The sequence below is a fragment of the Narcine bancroftii genome, chromosome 10 (genome assembly GCF_036971445.1).
Source record: "Narcine bancroftii isolate sNarBan1 chromosome 10, sNarBan1.hap1, whole genome shotgun sequence".
Taxonomy (NCBI): domain Eukaryota; kingdom Metazoa; phylum Chordata; class Chondrichthyes; order Torpediniformes; family Narcinidae; genus Narcine; species Narcine bancroftii.
In genome coordinates, this window is record NC_091478.1 from 25,902,575 (window position 1) to 25,920,544 (window position 17,970).

The window sequence follows — 17,970 nt, forward strand, 5'->3', positions numbered from 1 at the left end:
TCATAGGAGGTAAAGATAAAGAGGGATGGGTGAGGATGGTAGGAGAAAGCAGGGGAGGGGTGTGATGGGGAGGAGGAGTTGAGAATTGGAAGGGGAAGTGGGGGAGGGGGTGGGTGGTTACAAGCCCTTTCGGCCTACAAGCCCATTCCACCCAATTAACCTGCAATCCCCGGTGCTTTTTTATTTGAAGGGGCATCAGAGCCCCTGGGGAAAACCCAGGCAGGCATGAGGAGAATGTACAAACTCTTCACAGGCATCGCTGGGTTCAAACCTCACTCCCGATCACTGGCGCTGTCACAGCGCTGCAGTAACCGCTATGCTAATCGTGCGTCCTATGTACCCTGTAGCTCATTCTCTGACACCTGCCCACCGATTCCCACCGCCCTGGATGCTCCTTCAGCCCACTTACACATGAGGGGTGATCACAGAGACCAATTAACCCACTGACCTGGGGGGGGGGGGGAGGAGACCGAGCAGTCGAGGGGGGGGAGGGGAGAGAATCAGGGGAGCGTGCAACTCCATACAGACAGCGCCAGAAATCGGGATTGCGTTGTTTCATGGTTAAAGTAATGCACATGTGACTAGTTACTGTCTGCAGTACCAACAGGGAGGCTCGAGCTCTTAGCCATAAGTATGGTGTGGGAAACTGTATTTCATGCTGTACGTTGACCTCCATGTGACTCTTTGTCTCCCCCCAGTGGCCGTTTCTGTGAGCTCCCCTCTCTCACCTCCCAGACCCTTCTCCAATGTCAGCCGCAGGATTGTCTCAATGGTGGGCAGTGTGTGGGCAACAGCGCGCTGTGCCAGTGCCTCCCTGGTTTTGGAGGGGCACGATGCGACAAACTGGTCAGCGTCAATTTTGTGGATCGCGATTCCTACCTCCAGTTTACCGAGCTGAAGAACTGGCCCCAGGCAAACATCTCTCTGCAGGTAACCTCCAGAGTCAGTCTGCACTTTACATTAAGACTCAAGTTTATTGTACGAGATACAGGGAAAATGTTTGTTTTGCGTGTTATCCAACAAGTCAACCCATTAACTGGTGAATAAGGTAAATAATCAGTAAATAAAACAACACGGACTGTCAAAGTTTTAAGAACTGGAGGCTGAGGGAAAACTTGACCAAGAGACCTAGATAGATTAGGAGAATGGACTAAAGTCAGAAAGTGTATAGTAATGCACTTTGGCACCGCTCTTTGAAGAAAACATTTCTGCCCAACATAAGCAAGGTTATCCGCTTTGGAAGGAAAAATGGAAGATCACAGTATTATTGAAATGGCACGTGACTGCAGCACGCTGCCATGCAGAAGGACTTGGAGTGCTTGTGCATGAATCACAAAAGGTTGGTTTGCAGGTGCAGCAGGCTAACAAGGCGACAAATAGAATGTTGGCCTTCATTGCTAGAGGGATTGAGATTAGAAGTAAGAAGGTTCACTGCAGATGTACAATGTACCGTTGAGACAGCATCTGGAGCACTGCATGCAGTTCTGGTCTTCTTACTTGAGGTCTCCAATGGCCACCGTGACAGAGGTGCACCAAAGAAAAGGTACAAGGACTGCCTAAAGAAATCTCTTGGTGCCTGCCACATTGACCACCACCAGTGGGCTGATATCGCCTCAAACCGTGCATCTTGGCGCCTCACAGTTTGGCGGGCAGCAACCTCCTTTGAAGAAGACCGCAGAGCCCTCCTCACTGACAAAAGGCAAAGGAGGAAAAACCCAACACCCAACCCCAACCAACCAATTTTCCCCTGCAGCCGCTGCAACCGTGTCTGCCTGTCCCGCATCGGACTTGTCAGCCACAAACGAGCCTGCAGCTTACGTGAACTTTTACCCCCTCCATAAATCTTCGTCCGCGAAGCCAAGCCAAAGAACTTGAGGAAGGATGTACTGGCCTTGGAGGTGATCCAGAGGAGGTTCACCAGGTTGATTCCAGAGATGAGGGGGTTAGCCTATGACAAAAAAATGGAATCATTTGGGACTGTACTCGCTGGAATTTAGAAGAACGAGAGGGGATCTTATAGAAACGTATACAATTATGAAAGGCACAGAAAAGATTGAGGTAGGTAAGTTGTTTCCATTGGTAGGGGAGACCAGAACTAGGGCACATAGCCTCAAGATCTAGGGTTAGAAGTAGATGAGGAGGGACTACTTTTCCCTGAATTCGCTGCCTATTGAAGCAGGAGAAGCAACCTCAGTAGAGATATTTAAACCAAGGTTGGATAGATTTTTACATAGTAGGGGAATTAAGGGATATGGGGAAAAGGCAAGTAGGTGGAGATGAGCCTCTCATCAGATCGGCCATGATCACATTGATGGGCTGGATGGCCGACTCCTGCTCCTATTTCTTATGTTCTTGGAGCCCTTATTTTTATCCTAGGTTTTGAGAAGCAGGCACTATCTTGGTAAAGGAGAGGTGTGGCTGCCTCTCAAACCCTTGAAGACAGATATTGAGGCAGCACTCAGACAGGAAGTGCGCATCCTTTGCAAGATTGCTAACAATAGATGGGCTTTCCCCCCTCAGGTCTCCACTGCAGAGGATAACGGGATCTTGCTATACAACGGAGACAACGATCACATTGCGGTCGAGCTTTACCAAGGCCGTGTGCGTGTCAGCTACGACCCTGGAAGCGATCCCAGCTCTGCCATTTACAGGTGATGTCCAGAGAGATAGCTACCATTACAGCACTGAGAATAATCCAATCAGCTTCCTTATCTCCCACTCCTCCTCCTCCCCCCCACCCCTCACCACAAGCAACCAGATGGATCCAGTGGTTCTCAACCAGTGTGACATGGTCCACTTCCACGTGGTCTTTAAAAATCTTTTAATAAAATACTTTATATTAAAGATGTGTTTCTTACAGAGCTGCCTTTGACTTGAAAGTATTTTTCATTTAAATTCATTTTAATTTAGACATGCAGGGTGGTAACAGGTCCTTTTGGCCCATGAGCCTGTGTTACACCCAATTAACCTACAATCCCCATACATTTTGAATGCTGGGAGGAAACCAGAGTCCCTGGGGAAAACCCACGGAGTCACGGGGAGAACGTACAAACTCCTTACAGCAGTCCCAATCACTGGCGCTGTCACAGCATTGCGCCAACCATGCCGCTCAGTCATTGCCACTGTGGGCCACCGGAAGCCAGGTAGGCCTTAGAAACTTTTTGTGAGTGCAGTTTGTCTTCAGGAGGCCTCAGGGTTTCTGGCTGAGACGTGCATGCACCCAGTTGACTTTTGGATAGTGAAATTCACCTGCCCCATCATCTCCACCTGGGCTCACACTCTAGTGCAGTGCTATTATGGCAATCCAGGTTTGAATCCTGTGCTGTCTGTAAAGAGTTTGTACGTTATCCCTATGTCTGTGTAGGTTTTCCCCCGGGGTTCTGGTTTCTTCCCACCTTTCAAAGTGTACTGGAGTGTAGGTTAATTGGGTGGCACGGACTCGTAGACTGGAAGGGTCTGTTACTGTATTGTATGTATGTCTAAATTTTTTTTTTAATTATAAATTTATAAAAAGGTTCCAGCAGCATCTTAAGAGAAAGAAAAACATTTTGGGATTTGAAGATCCATTTTCACCAATGGGATATTTAAATTAATTCAATTAGTTCACTTTTGTAGATTTTCTTCACAAGTACCTGTTCAGCGTCAGAATTTTGGTGCATCTGTACAATGTGTAGGACAATAAACATGATTATCGATATCAAAATATGATGGCTTTAAGTCGCAGTGAAGATGTGGGGAGGAAGGATAGGATGAAGGGAATGTCTCCAACAAGGGGAGAAGTTGAAGAGGTCAGTTAGTCTGGGACAGACAGCTTGGAAATAGATCCTTGTCAGGCATGACTCTATCATCATGTATCCACAGCCTGGAGACAATCAACGATGGGCAGTTTCACACTGTGGAAATTCTCACCTTGGACCAGATGGTCAATCTCTCCATCGATGGAGGGGCTCCCAAGAGCATGGAGAGCTCCGTCAAGCAATCCACGCAGAACCGTGAGACCCCGCTCTACATTGGAGGTAAAGGTCAAGTTGAGCTGGCTCCCATACCTATTCCTCCTCCCTTGTTCTACCATGACCAACACCCTGCTCCCCTGCTCTGTACCCACCCTCACCTTCCGCTTCCTATATCCCTCCCCCACCCCATTCACCCACGCTCCAAGTACCCTCCCTCTTGCACCCCCTGCTCCTGTACCCCTCCTCAATACTTTCCTACCCCCTTACCCTCCCCATGCCCTTCACTGACCCAATCCCCCTGCTCCCCCCTCCCTGTACCCCATCTAGCCCCCTCTACCGCTGCTGCCTAGACGCCTGCCCCTGCTGACCTTGCCCTCTGATCATTCTCCAGGGATGCCGGTCGAGGTGAATTCTGCGACCTTCCACCTCTGGCAGCTCCAGAACAGCTCTAGTTTCCACGGCTGCATCCAGAACCTGTACATCAACAACGAGCTGCAGGACTTCACCAAGACCCAGCGCAGAGCAGGCGTGGTGCCTGGCTGCGAACCCTGCAGGAAGATCATCTGCCTCCACGGCATCTGCCAGCCCAGGCTGGGCTCTACGCCCATCTGTCACTGTGAGCCCGGCTGGGTGGGACCGCAGTGTGACCAGTCACAGGGAGACCCCTGTCGCGGACACAAGTAAGTGAGCCGTTGGGTAGCCAGTGATGGTGAGTGTACATCTGATAAACAATGGGGCTTTGTCATTACTCTGACCTCAGTTCCATGGGGTTTCCATACAGTTAGTAAAAGCACACAGAAATGCTGGAGGAACTCCACCGGTCTCAGCATCCATAGGAGGTAAAGATATATAACCAATGTTTTGGGCCTGAGGCCTTCTTCAAGGAATAAGCAAAGAACTGGAAGGCTTCAGAATCTACATCAGAGACTGGGCGCAGACTGGGAGATTGCTTCGGCCAAAATGACTGCAAGATGAACCAAAACATTGTGCTATGTTGTCTTCATTGCTCTTGGACACCATGGGTTAGACAGTGAAGCCCCCTCTACACTGTCCCATCACACACTCCCAGGGCAGGGACAGCAGAGACAGAGTGAAGCTCCCTCTACACTTGTCCCATCACACACTCCCAGGGCAGGGACAGCAGACACAGAGTGAAGCTCCCTCTACACTGACCCATCACACACTCCCAGGGCAGGGACAGCAGACACAGAATGAAGCTCCCTCTACACTGTCCCATCACACACTGCCAGGGACAGCACAGGTTAGATACAAAGAGAAGCTCCCTCTACACTGACCCATCACACACCCCCCCCAGGACAGGGACAGCACGGGTTAGATACAAAGAGAAGCTCCCTCTACACTCCAATCACACACCCCGCAGGACAGGGACAGCAGACACAGAGTGAACCTCTCTGCACCGTCACTCAGATAACTGTGCCCTCCTGTGTGGCAGGTGTGTGCACGGGAGGTGTGTGCCGCTGGACATGATGACCTACCGCTGTGAGTGTGACCCGGCGTACCATGGAGCACTGTGTAACCAGCAGGAAGAACTCTTCAACCCTTGTAAGAAGTTGGCCTGCCAGCGGGGTCAGTGTCAGATCTCAGAGCTGGGTGAGGCGGCCTGTGAATGCGAGAGTGGCTACACAGGAGAACTCTGTGACCAAGGTAAGAACCCAGATGAAATGTCAGACAAGCTAGACAGCAACCCTGTTACAGGGTCTGCATAACTCCTGCTAACCATGGAGCCTTAGCAGAGAGCTAATGAGTTAACATTCTAAGAGATAACATTTCACTTTACTGTGGGCTACAGGGAAGATCTTAAGTTTTACATTAATGCAGGGTTTGGACTTTGTATCCAGGTTTTCCGGGACTACCAACAAATGCATATGCTGCATGTCCTGGTTTTACGGGATTGGTTTTATACTCAATCACTTCGCTATTGTAAAGGTTTACCCATGGACCCAGTCTGGAGTATTTTTGATTAAAGGTTAAAAAGGCCAGAGTCCAAAGGGTTACGTTTATTTGTCACATTATTCCTGGTGTTGTGAGAAGGGAAGGGTTGAAATTATGGTATGAAATTTGCAGCAAAAGGAACAAGATCTGAGGAGGAGAATTTCACTGCCTGTGGGGATGGTATAGAAGAGAAGATATAATCTACAGAGCTGGGCGAAGGGGGGAGTGGGAGGGAAGAGTGGCAGGTTGGAAGTGATGGGATTACAACAGGAACCAACATGGCTCAGTGGGCAAAATGGCCTCTCCCTTCAATCCTGTGGTTCAAGGGATGCAGGGGAAAGGGAAGATCAATGGTGCTTAGATGCAGATCCACCAGGAACCAATCGAGCGTTAGAGCTGGAGAGAAGGGCTGAATGGCCGGGGAGCTGCTGTGACAAAGAAACAGAAGCAGCACAAGTGGTGTTGTGGGGGGGAGGGGGCGGTTTGGCCGTAGTGGAAAGTTTACTTTGTTATTACACACACCATTGATTTGTGTGAAGAACTGGTGATTTAGCAATCTCAGCAGGAGAACATTGACACATATGGAGATACTGTACTTTATTTTGCATGCTACCAAGGCAAGTCAGCTCATAGAGAAGGTGGCGCAATAATATACAAGAAAATGAGCAACAGCATAGGGAGTGGTGCTACAACGTCAAATACTGCGGGGTAGAGAGAAGTACTGTAGTTTAAACAGGGTCTTCCCAGTGTGAGGTGCATTTAAGTCTGGTAACAGCAGGAAAGAAGCTGTCCTTGAATCTGAAGGCTCTTGTTTTCAAACTCACATATCTTCTGCCTGATGGGAGGGGGGAGAAGGGGTGGGGAGGGTCCTTTATTATGTTGGCAGCTATTCCTCTATATGTGCCACCTAACACTCTAGTGAAAGGTAGGTATTTTTATTTATTTTCCCCTTTCCACATTGTGCTGACATTGCAATGGTGTGCTGGATCTATATCAGTAAACTCCTGCCTGTGGGATGAAAAATGCAAGATATCTGCAGATGTTAAAAAATTTGAAAGGAAAACAAAAAAAAAAATTGCTGGTACACTCGGTAAGCCAGGCAGCACCTATGGGGGGTTGATGCTCAGGGAAGGAACAGGCTATAGAGGATTGTAAACTCGGCCAGTGCCCATCATTCTTCACCCTAATAAGGAGGTGGTGCCCCTGGAAAGCAGACTATCATCAAGGACCCCCATCACCCAGGCCATGCCCTCTTCACACTTATCAGGAAGGGATTACAGGAATCAATATTACAAAAACAGCTTCTTCCCCTCCGCCATCAGATTTCTGAATGGACAATGAACCACAGACCAGAAGGGCTGAAGAGCCCGTTTTCCGTGCTGTAACTTTCGATGGTTCTATAGACAACACATCACTTTTAACTTTTTTTTGCACTCGTTATTTATCTTGTATTTACAAAATTGTAATTTTGCACTTGTTCTGCACAATACCGCTGCTGCAAAACATTTCTTGACACATGTTCATGACAATAAACTAGATTCTAAAGACAACAGCCCTTTGTCAGTAGTGTAGGTGCACCCTCCCAACAATGGTTGCACTGCCCTTTATCCAAATTCAATGAGAAAATGATGCGTCCAAGAACTTCCCTATCCCAAGTGGGAAAGTATAGGCAGAAAGGATCATCCCTTTGCCCAGCAATAGGACCATTATATTTCCAGCGGGCCATGCATAATCGGGATGGAGGCAACCAATAATGGGAGGGGAGGGTCAAATCCTTTGAGGGACCATAGCAATTCAGGCTTGGCTACTGTAGGCTGGAGAGCAAGAGAAAGGGGGTGGAGGATCAGAGAGTTCGAGGCCCAGCCACCGGTGGTGGACTGAAAGAAATGGCGTAAAGTATGATATAGCTGGTTCAAATCTACCACTGTCTGTGAGGAGTTTGCACATTCTCCCCGTGACCTTCTTTGGTTTCCTCTCACACTCCAAAGATTTACAGGGCAGGATCAACGCCAAGGAGGGGCATCCACTGGCATTGCCCCCCCCAGTGAGGTGCAGTGCCCCCATACGATCGCAGCCATTGCTCATCGTCAGACCCATCCCCCCGCCCACGTCATTAGCATGCGGAAAGTGTCACTAACATCTAGCTTGATGCACGCTAGTGATTTTCCCAGCAGTAAAAACAACTCTTTTGTCTTTCACATATATGGGCAGGAAGTTACCAACATCCCCCCCTCCCCCGACCCATCCTAGTGGCCCCCTCTAATACTCATTCTGGTGCCGACCCTGGTATGGGGTGAGTAGGTTAAATGACCTGCAACACTCGTGGATTGTTGTGCCCAAGTCCAACTCGCACCTTTCCCTTGACCTGTGCAAGCCCAGCTTCAGACCCTCACTCTGGAAAATGAAATAGTTTATGAACTTGCGCACATTCTCCCTTCGAATTAGAAGCTTATGTCACTACACACAGGCAGGATCATAGATGGTCCTAATTTGTCCCTTTAAAAAGTTTGCAGATAGAAGGTTGTTCTATTAGACAAATCATATTTTGTTCCTCAACTGCTTGAATGACATGAGCTGCTCTCGCTTGTAAAAATCATCTGATCCCTTTCTGGCACCAGGTGTCCAGGATTTTATTTTCCAGAGTCATGGGCATTAAGTTGCTCTGGGTCAAGGGCATTTTGAGAGATATCCCCACCTTCAATCCAATACATTGATTTATTCTTTGCCTTGTCTGAAGTACATGGGGTTATCCATTTTCTTAGAAATTAATTTAGTGCTCCATTTATATATAAACTCCCCTGCTATCTTTTCACCTACCGCATGCAATCCAATTTGTGCCCTGGGGGCACAAATACACCCAATTGACCAACAATCCAGATTTTTTTTTTGAATGGTGAGAGGAAACCAGAGCCCCTGGGAAAAACCCACAGACATGAGGAGAAGGTACAAACTCCAGACGGCCAGCGCAGGATTCGAACCCCTGTCCTGATTGCTGGCACTTTAACAGCAACTGTACTGCCCTAAACCCAGGTCCTCTAATTTTAGGCTCCCCTGCCCTAGGAAAAAGACTGTGATGATCTTACCACATTTATGCCCCATAAATAGTGTATAAGAGTAAAGAGGTGTTGATGAGACTCAATGGGGCACTGGAGAGACCTCATTCGTAGTATTGTGTGTAGTTTTGGGCCCCTTATGTATTGATATTGGAGAGATTTCAGAGAAGATTTACAAGGATGATCCCTGGAATGCAAGGGCCAACACATGAGAGCATTTATCGGCTCTTGGACTTATTCATTGGAGTATAGAAGAATGAGAGGGGATCTCAGAGAAACATTTCAAATGCTGAAAGGATTGGACAGAGTAGATGTGAACGTTTCTCTTGCTGGATGAATCCAGGACAAGAGGGCACAATCTTAGAATTAGAGGATACCTGTTTAAAACAGAGATGAGGAGAAATTTTAGCCAGAGAGTTGTGGATTTGTGGAATTCATTTCCACATACAGCTGTGGAGGTCCAATCACTGGGGGAGTTTAAGGAGGATATTAATAGGTGTCTAATTAGTCAGGGTGTCAAGGGATATGGGGAAATTGGAACTAGATGTGAGAACAGTTCAGCTCATGGTGGAGAGGCGGAGAAGATTCAAAGGGCCAAATTGCCTACTTCCGCAGCCTCTTTAACTCCATGGAAAACAGTCCCAGCGTATCCAGTCTCTCCTTGTATTGAGAGTTTAAGTACAAAGCACAGATGCACTGAAATTCTTACCTGCTCCAGCTGCCCAAGATACATCAACTACAATAGTATGTTAGGTTATTATCAAGAAGGAAAGTGATAATAAATATAAAAAGATACATAAATACTAACAGTTGCAGTTAGTCCAAAAAAATGTTTCAGTCATGCAGATAGATCTTTTGGTAGTCCCAGAATAGTTTATGGTCATGATTAAGATTGTCCAGGGTGGATCAAGAGCCGGTTAGCTGTTGGATAAAGACTGTTCTTGAATCTAGAATTGCTGGACTTCAGGTGTGAAGCAGTTGTGACCAGGGTGATGGTGGTCCTTTATTATGTTGGCTGCCCTTGACTGCAATGTACCTTCTGCATCAAGCCCTCCAATCCTGGCACATTTTGCAAATCTTTTCTGCACCCCATCTCGCTTAATCACATCCTTCCTATTGTGTGACAACCAGATCTGCAGGCAATACCCCAACTATCCTCTTGTTCTCCTATCCATGTCTAATTATGGCCTCTTGCCTGTTGGCCTGTCCTCCTCCCACAGCCTTTTTGTTCAGGAATCTGCATGCTTTTTGCTCACACCTTGAAGAAGGGCTCAGGCCCAAAACATCAGTTATACATCTTTATTATCCATGGTCGCTGCGAGACCTGCTGAGTTCCTCCAGCATTTTTGTGTTTTTAACTACAATCATAGCATCTGCAGACTTTTGTGCTTCAGTCAATATCCCATGTGTTGCCCATCTATGCCAACTCCCATCCGCAGCACCCAGGCTGATGAAGGCAAAAGTACCAGATGCTTTCTTCACCACTCCCTCTACCCATGCACAACTTTCAGGGAACTCTTTACTTGTACCCTAAGATCTTGCTGTTCAATTATAATCCCCAAGCTTCTATAATGTTTTTTTAAAAAATATTCTTGTGTGTTTATTTTTAATTTGCTACATTACATAAATTCTAACCTTCCAATCTAGCTTATCATGTGGGCCCTTGTCAAACACCTTGCCAAATTCATGAAGACAGTGTCCACTATCCTGGCCTTGTCAATCTTCTTGGACCCCTTTTCAAAAATATTGGTCAAATTTGTGTGACTTGATCTTCAACGAGCATCAATATGAAGTGCATTTTGGGAGGTTAAATTTGAAGGCAGAGTACATGGTTAATGGTCGGATTCTGGAACAGTGTGGAAGAACAGAGGGAGATTCATAGATTTCTCAAGATTGCCGTGCAGGTTGGTAAGGTAGATAAGAATACTTATTGTATGTTGGCCTTCATTAATTGGTGGATTGATTTCAAGGGTCATGAGGTAATGTTGCAGATCCATTAAACTCTGGTTAGAACACACTTGAAATAATGTGTTCATTCTGGTTGCCTCATTACAGGAAGGATGCAGAAGCTATGGAGAGGGTGCAGAGGAGCTTTACCAGGATAGTGCCTGGATTGGAGAGCGTGTCTTATGAGGCAAGGTTAGCAGAGCTAGGGCTTGGAGCAAAGAAAGATGAGAGGTGACTTGATAGAGGTCCACAAGATTCTGAGAGGCATAGATAGGGTGGACAGCCAGCACTTTTCTTCCAGAGTGAGAGTAGCAAACACAAGAGGACATCTTTTAATTTTAAAAATTTAAACATACAGCAGTTACAGGCCATTTTGGCCACGGGTCCATGCCGCCCAATTAACCTACATCCCTGATACGGTTCGAACCGGAGTTCCCGGGGAAAACCCAGCAGACACTAGGAGAATGTACAAACTCCTTACAGATAACGTGGGATTCAAAACCCTGTCCCAATCGCTGGTGCTGTAAGGGCATTACACTAACTGCTGCACCAACCATAAGGTGAGGGGAGGAAAGCATAGGAGATGTCAGAGGTTTTTTTCTTTATTTCATTGTATTTCACTCTATTTATTTTTACATACACAGAGAAGTGGGTGCCTCAAATGGGTTGCCAAGAGTGGTGATGGAGGCAGGTACAATTGGGTCATTTATAAGACTTTTAGACAGGCACATGGATGCAAGAAAAATGCAGGGTTATCAGGTAGGGAAACTTTAATGTTTTGAGTAGGTTTATAGAGGTTGGCACAGTATTGTAGGCTGAGGGCCTGGATTGTGCTGTAATGTTCTATGACAAAGTTGTGAACAAAGATGCTATATGAATATCTGGGCAGAAAAGTGTCAAATTTCAACCTGGTAAGTGTGAGGTGATCCATTCTGGAAGAACTAACCTGAAGGCGGACTACAGGGTCAATGGTCGGTTACTTAAGAGTGTGGATGAACAGAGGGACCTTGGGGTGCAAATCCATACATCCCTCAAGGTCACTGCACAGGTTGATAGGAGAGTTAAGTAGGCCTATGGATGCTTGGATTCATTAATAGGGGGATTGAATTCAGAAATAGAGAGGTCACGTTACAACTCTACTACTAATTTTTGGTAAGACCACATTTAAGAGTATTGTGAGCTCAGTTCTGGTCACCTCATTATAGGAAGGATGTGGAAACTATGGAGAGGGTGCAGAGGAGATTTACCAGGATGTGGCCTGGATTGGGCAACAAGTCTTATTAGGTTAACAGAGCTGGGACTTTTCACTTTGGAGTGTAGAAGGATGAGAAGAGATTGATAGAGGTCTACTAGATTGAAAGTCATCAGTAGAGTGGACAGCCAGTGCCTGTTTCCCAGGGCAGGATCAGCAAACGCCAGAGGACAGATGTGCAAAGTTTAGGGGAGAGATCGGGGTATTTTTTTTAATATATACACACAGAGTTGTGGGTGCCTGGAATGCCTTGCCAAGGACAGTGGTGAAGGCTAAAACATTGGGGGTATTTAAGAGACTTTTAGACAGATGAAAGAAAAAGAGGGTTGGAAGGTTTAGTACTTTTTTTTGGAAGGGTCAGCACAACATGAAGGGCCGAAGGGCCTGTACTGTGCTGTATTGTTCTATGTTCTGTGTGTGAAAGATGGAAGTTTCAATGTGTCCATTTCTCTTGGAAGAGCAGTGCAGTGGGCTTTCTCAGCTGAAGGCAGAAAAGCTTAGGGTTTAAGGGAAGAGAGTAGAGAAGGATCTGAGGGGCAACATTTTCACTCAGCAGGTGGTGCACAGCTGGAACGAGCTGGCAGAGGAAGTTGTCGAAGTGGGTACACTTGCAATGTGCAGAAGGCATGTGGACAGATATATGGATGGGAAGGGTTAGGGAGGATATGGACCAAATGCAGGCGAATGGGACTTAGCGTGGATGTGTGGGCCAGTTCTGTCTGACTCAAGTGTAAGATCTATGAAATGAAGAAACATGGAGAGGGGACAATGTTTGAGATGATATCCTTAAACATTTGAAATGGGTCCATGGAACTGTTGGTGACAGCTCCCCAAAACCCACATCCAAGTACTGTTTCACCATGTGGAAGGTCTCAGTCTCTCCCACTCGCTCAGGCACCGAGTTCCACAACCTCTGGGAGAAAAGCACCTTCCCTCCTTCGACCAAATAGATTTGTGGTCCTCTGGTTTCTGAGGCTTCGGGTCAACAAGACGCACAGCACAGAGAGAGGCCCTTTGGCCAACTGAATCAATCCTGAGCAACAATCACCCATTGATGCTAATCTTCAATTCATTCCCACATTCTCATTATTTCCCCCCATATTCTACCTCTCACCAACACTCTGGGGATAATTTATAGCAAAACTTTGGTTCAAATTCTTTTAAATCCAGATATGTCTTTTGAACAGCATGATTTGATTACATCCACTGTTTCACTTCCTCTGGGCTGATGTTCCAGATACAGACCACTCTCTGAGTGAAAACTACCCTCACCCCCACCCGGCTCTCCCCTCTCACCTTAAACCTACACTCTCTGGTTCTATAATCATCTACCCTCAGAAGCAGACTGTGAGCATTCACTTCACCCAAGCCCCTCCTGATTTTATAAATCCTCAGTCTCCTATGTTCCAGAGAATAAAGACTTCTGACCTCTCTTTATAACTCAAGCCCTTTCAATCCTGGCAAATCTCCTCTGCACCTCTTCCAACATGTTGAGTTGAGTTAAACAAGAAAGTCTGCAGGTACTGAGGTCCATTGCGATACCCAAAAGTGCTGGAGAAAGACAGCAGGTCCATGCTACGTGACCTGCTGAGATGCTTCAGCACTTTTGGGTATTGCTTAAATTTATCCTTCCTCAAGCTAGGTCATCAGACTGCACGCAGTGTTGCAGCTGTAGCACGAGGATCCAACAATAGGGCTCAGCAACCAGTTGAATGAAGGAAAGCAGATGCTGTCTGTTTGAATCCGGTGCTCTCTGCAAGGAGTTTGCACGTTCTCCCTGGGATCTGTGTAGGTTTCCTCTTCGTGCTGGCCAGCTGCATCACAGTGTGGTTCGGTTGCTGCAGAGAAATGATTTGGAGGTCAATCCACAGGACCATAAGAGTGGCAAAGAGGATCACTGGTTAATTGGGGTATTTGGATGGCACGGGCTCATAGGCCAAAAGGGCCTGTTATCATGCTGTATTTCTAAATTTAAAAATTAAATTAGAACATCAGTCCAATGCCTTAACCACAATGCTACTGTGCCCATTGCAATTAACTGACACTTGGTTCACCCCAAGGGCACATAGAACTCGCCCACCCCAGCACCCAGCGCTGATCAACTTTTTTTGTCTCTCCCCACCCCACCCCCTCCCCGATCATCTAATGCAGAGGCGGAATGTCGAGGGGTGCCAATCCGAGATTACTACCAGCTGCAGAGGGGGTACACTGTCTGCCAGAGCAGCCGGCAGGTGTCCTGGGTGGAATGCCAAGGGTCGTGCCAGGGCCAGGGTTGCTGCGTGGCCCTGAAGGTCAAGCGGCGCGACTACCACTTCGAGTGCAGCGACGGCTCATCCTTCACCGAGGAAGTGGAGAAGAGCGTACGGTGTGGCTGTGCGCAGTGCCCGTAGGTCCTGCTCGCCGCCAAAGCTCGGCGGAGTTTGCAACCCACCCACTGCAGTGGCAACGCAACTCGGCAAAGGATGGCACCGTCTCTGTATAGGACTTGTTCAGAACTGCAATAATAGAAGACAACAAGTTCTTCCAGGCACAAGGTAGACACATACATTAGAGAGAAACATAACACCTCCTGTGTTCCATCAGCCAAACCGGGCTATGTCAACAGAAGTACTGGGAGGTTTGCTGGAATAGGGATGGAGGGGGGATTGGAGGGAGGGTTCAGACTTCGCCCAAGCCATCTATACCTCTCATCCTTGAAGGGATTTGGATGCACAAGTATAGGGGGAAGATAGGGAGGGAGGCGTTTTGGAACAAAACAAGTGTTGGTCATCTTCTCGCCCAGCACCAAAATAACAGCCTTTACTCTGCAAAGGGAGACAACAATCTATCCCTCCTCTTCAATCCATCCTCCTCTCCGATCTACAATTACTCTTGTTTTCTAGTACAGTGTAGAGTGAGGTTCACTTTATATCAAACTCATGCAGTCCCTGCCCTGAGAGTTTGTGATGGGACATAGAGGGAGCTTCACTCTGTATCTAACTCGTGCTGTCCCTGCCCTGGGAGTGTGTGAAGGGAGTGTAGAGGGAGCTTCACTCTGTATCTAACCTGTGCTCACCCTGCCCTGGGAGTGTGTGATGGGACAGTGTAGAGGGAGCTTCACTCTGTATCTAACCCATGCTGTCCCTGACCTGGAGTGTGAGATGGGACAGAAAGTGCTCATTGTGAACCCAGAATTTTTAGTGTATATTCAGTTATTCTATTTTCTGTTTAAACATCCATGCCTGCATTACCCAAGGTCTTGAGTTGTAGCCCCAAAGCTGAGCCAGTTCCACAGTACTCACTGAGCTGCCTGCCCATTGAACCTGTGTCCATTGGATCAGTGCCATGGATGAAATGACAGCTTCAGAGAGCAGGGTGCAGTTACACAGGACAAGCAGGATAGGATAATCTCGTGTCATGCATGACCAGACCACAGACAGTTCATCACCTCATTCTGAAATACAAGAGCAACCATGACCCATTTTCTTGTCTGTGGAATGTTTATTTTTTGGAATTTATTAGGTTGATGAATGTTAAAGGGAAGAACCCCCCCCCACCCCCCCATTCCGAGGCACAGCTGGGATTAGATATAGAGTGAAGCTCCCTCCGCACCAGTGGTTTTCAAACTTTCTTTCCACTCACACATCACTTTAAGTATGCCATAGGTGCTCAGTGATTAGTAAGGGATTACTTAAGGTGGTATGTGAGTGGAAGGGGAAAGTTGAGAACCACTGCTCTAGACCCAATTGTTACTGAAATATTTTACTTGAGAAAAATTGTCATTGGCCCATTTCCTTTGGAGTTCTGAAACCGTGCACATAACGAGTCAATTAGGTACGATTAAAACTGGTTTTCAAACTTTTTCTTTCCATTCACACATCACTTTAAGTAATCCCTTACTAAAGGTGGTGTGTAAGAGGAAAGAAAAAGTTTGAAAACCACTGTTCTTAACTGTCCCATCACACATTCCCATGGCAGAGACAGCACGGGTTAGATACAGATTGAAGTTCCCACTCTTCGATGGGACAACTTAGGAAACTGTTAGGTTTCATTTGCCAGTAAGAAGTTTGGCTATCCAGTTTTGCTGTATGGTTATAATATAAAATATAATTTAAAAACAAGGCAAGCTAATCTTACACTCAAAAGTTTTATCAATGAAATAAATAAATGATGCTCACTCAAGTGCTCTGGGTGGCTGTATTACTGATTGTGACAGACCTATGGTTAGTTGTGGGGGAGGGTGGTAAATGATGTTGGTGTCCCATCCTTAGATACAAGTTTAAAACAGAAATACACAGCAGGTTTGGCAACAGATGTGGAGAGAAAAAAATATTAACAGTGTTTGTCAACTTGAGTATTGGTGTAGCCCAGGGTATATGTCCCTTGCTTGGAGTTTTACTTAAAAACAGAAATCCTGGAGCAACTCAGCAGGTCGCAAGCATCCTTAGGAGGTAAAGATCAGTATTACCAATGTTTCGGGCCTGAGTCCTTCAAGGTATGAGGGGCTTGAATTAAAAGGCAGGGTGGGGGGAGGGGCGGGGGGGGAGAAGAACAGACAAAATATGTTAATTGGTTAAGGATCAGAGGACAGGAGAAAGGAAATGGTTGGCTTCAAGGGATTCATTCGTGTACACAGAGCATGTGCCCGTTGAAACAGTTTCCCATTCTATGCTTGGTCTCAATGACGTACAAGAGGCCAGTATGGATGTCACACTGCTCCCCACTTTGTTAAATTTTGTCAATCAAATACCACGTAAATTGGAGGAACAACACCTCATATTCCACCTGGGCCCCCTCCAACTGATGGCATTAACATTGACTTCTCCGGTTTCTGTTAGCTCCCCTTCTCCCCATCTTTCCCATTAGCTCTATCTTCCTTTTTCCTTCTGTCTCCTTTCACAGAACCAAAAACAACTCCCTCTGACAATCAATTCTTACCTTTCCTCTCTCTTCTGTTCTCTTGTATTCATTTAACGTCGGTTGGTCTGTACTCCTCCCCCTGCCCTTTCTTTTTCAGGCACTTGCCTGCTATTTTTACTCATGGAATGAAACATGAAAGTCTGTAGACACTGTGATTGTTGATTAAAAAAATATTGTCTATCCACCATACTCAACACATGATGCTGGGTCTCAGTCGTGGTATGGTATAGTGAGAGGCCTGTGCCAAGGTTACCCATACCTACTGGATGGCCACATCTTCATAATTTATCCAGGAATGAACATCCTGAACACTTCAGCAATTGGCATCCACTTCTCAGGCAATGCCATGAGCTTTCCAGCAAAATCAATCATCAGGCCAATAATAAATTATGTTTTGTTTTTCAATTAATTCTTGGAACATTTTCATTTCTGATTTAAGTGGTATTCTTGGAGAGGAAGCTGGTTGCATGGCTGATGACTTAATAATCATCCAATCAATCTCTTTCTGATTGGCATTGGTAGAAATGACACCAAGGTGATGGTGACCAATGGCTGGTGTTGGGGTGGGGGAAAAAAGTGATGTGATGACAGCCTCCAGTTAGAGTTGGAAAACCTGTCACATGGTGATGTGACCGAAGACTCTGGCATGCAATTGGGTCCCCATCCCCTTCAGTGCCCCAGAGGTGAAATGTGTGGAATTTGTCTCCTCATAGGTCTGATGCCATTGCACAGAGCTCGGTGGGACAGTGAGGGGATGATATGGTTAGAAGCTTCCTCAAGGACAGTACAAAAGAAATTTCTGCAGGTACTGATTTGATGCAGGGCTGCTAATTTAAGTTAATTTGTCTCAAAATACCAAGTTCCTGTTCTTATTTATTTAGACATGCAGCACCTTATCAGACCCTCGCAGCCC

General features: G+C 46.6%; 1 protein-coding gene across 14 annotated transcripts in view; it reads left to right on the forward strand.

Moving 5' to 3' along the window:
• Window positions 1-17,970, forward strand: part of LOC138744328 (slit homolog 1 protein-like) — a 245,922-nt gene that overhangs the window by 176,225 nt on the left and 51,727 nt on the right. For 4 of the 14 annotated variants that reach the window (XM_069900273.1, XM_069900274.1, XM_069900276.1 and 1 more), the window contains 7 exons: window positions 699-930; window positions 2,521-2,651; window positions 3,862-4,016; window positions 4,345-4,633; window positions 5,407-5,618; window positions 14,310-16,588; window positions 17,771-17,862. In XM_069900273.1, the coding sequence (XP_069756374.1) occupies window positions 699-930; window positions 2,521-2,651; window positions 3,862-4,016; window positions 4,345-4,633; window positions 5,407-5,618; window positions 14,310-14,548 (1,258 nt within the window). In that variant the 3' untranslated portion in view covers window positions 14,549-16,588; window positions 17,771-17,862. Of the gene's footprint in view, window positions 1-698; window positions 931-2,520; window positions 2,652-3,861; window positions 4,017-4,344; window positions 4,634-5,406; window positions 5,619-14,309; window positions 16,633-17,770; window positions 17,863-17,970 lie in introns of all 14 variants that reach the window. The other 10 variants (XM_069900284.1, XM_069900285.1, XM_069900283.1 and 7 more) reach the window with 4 other exon arrangements.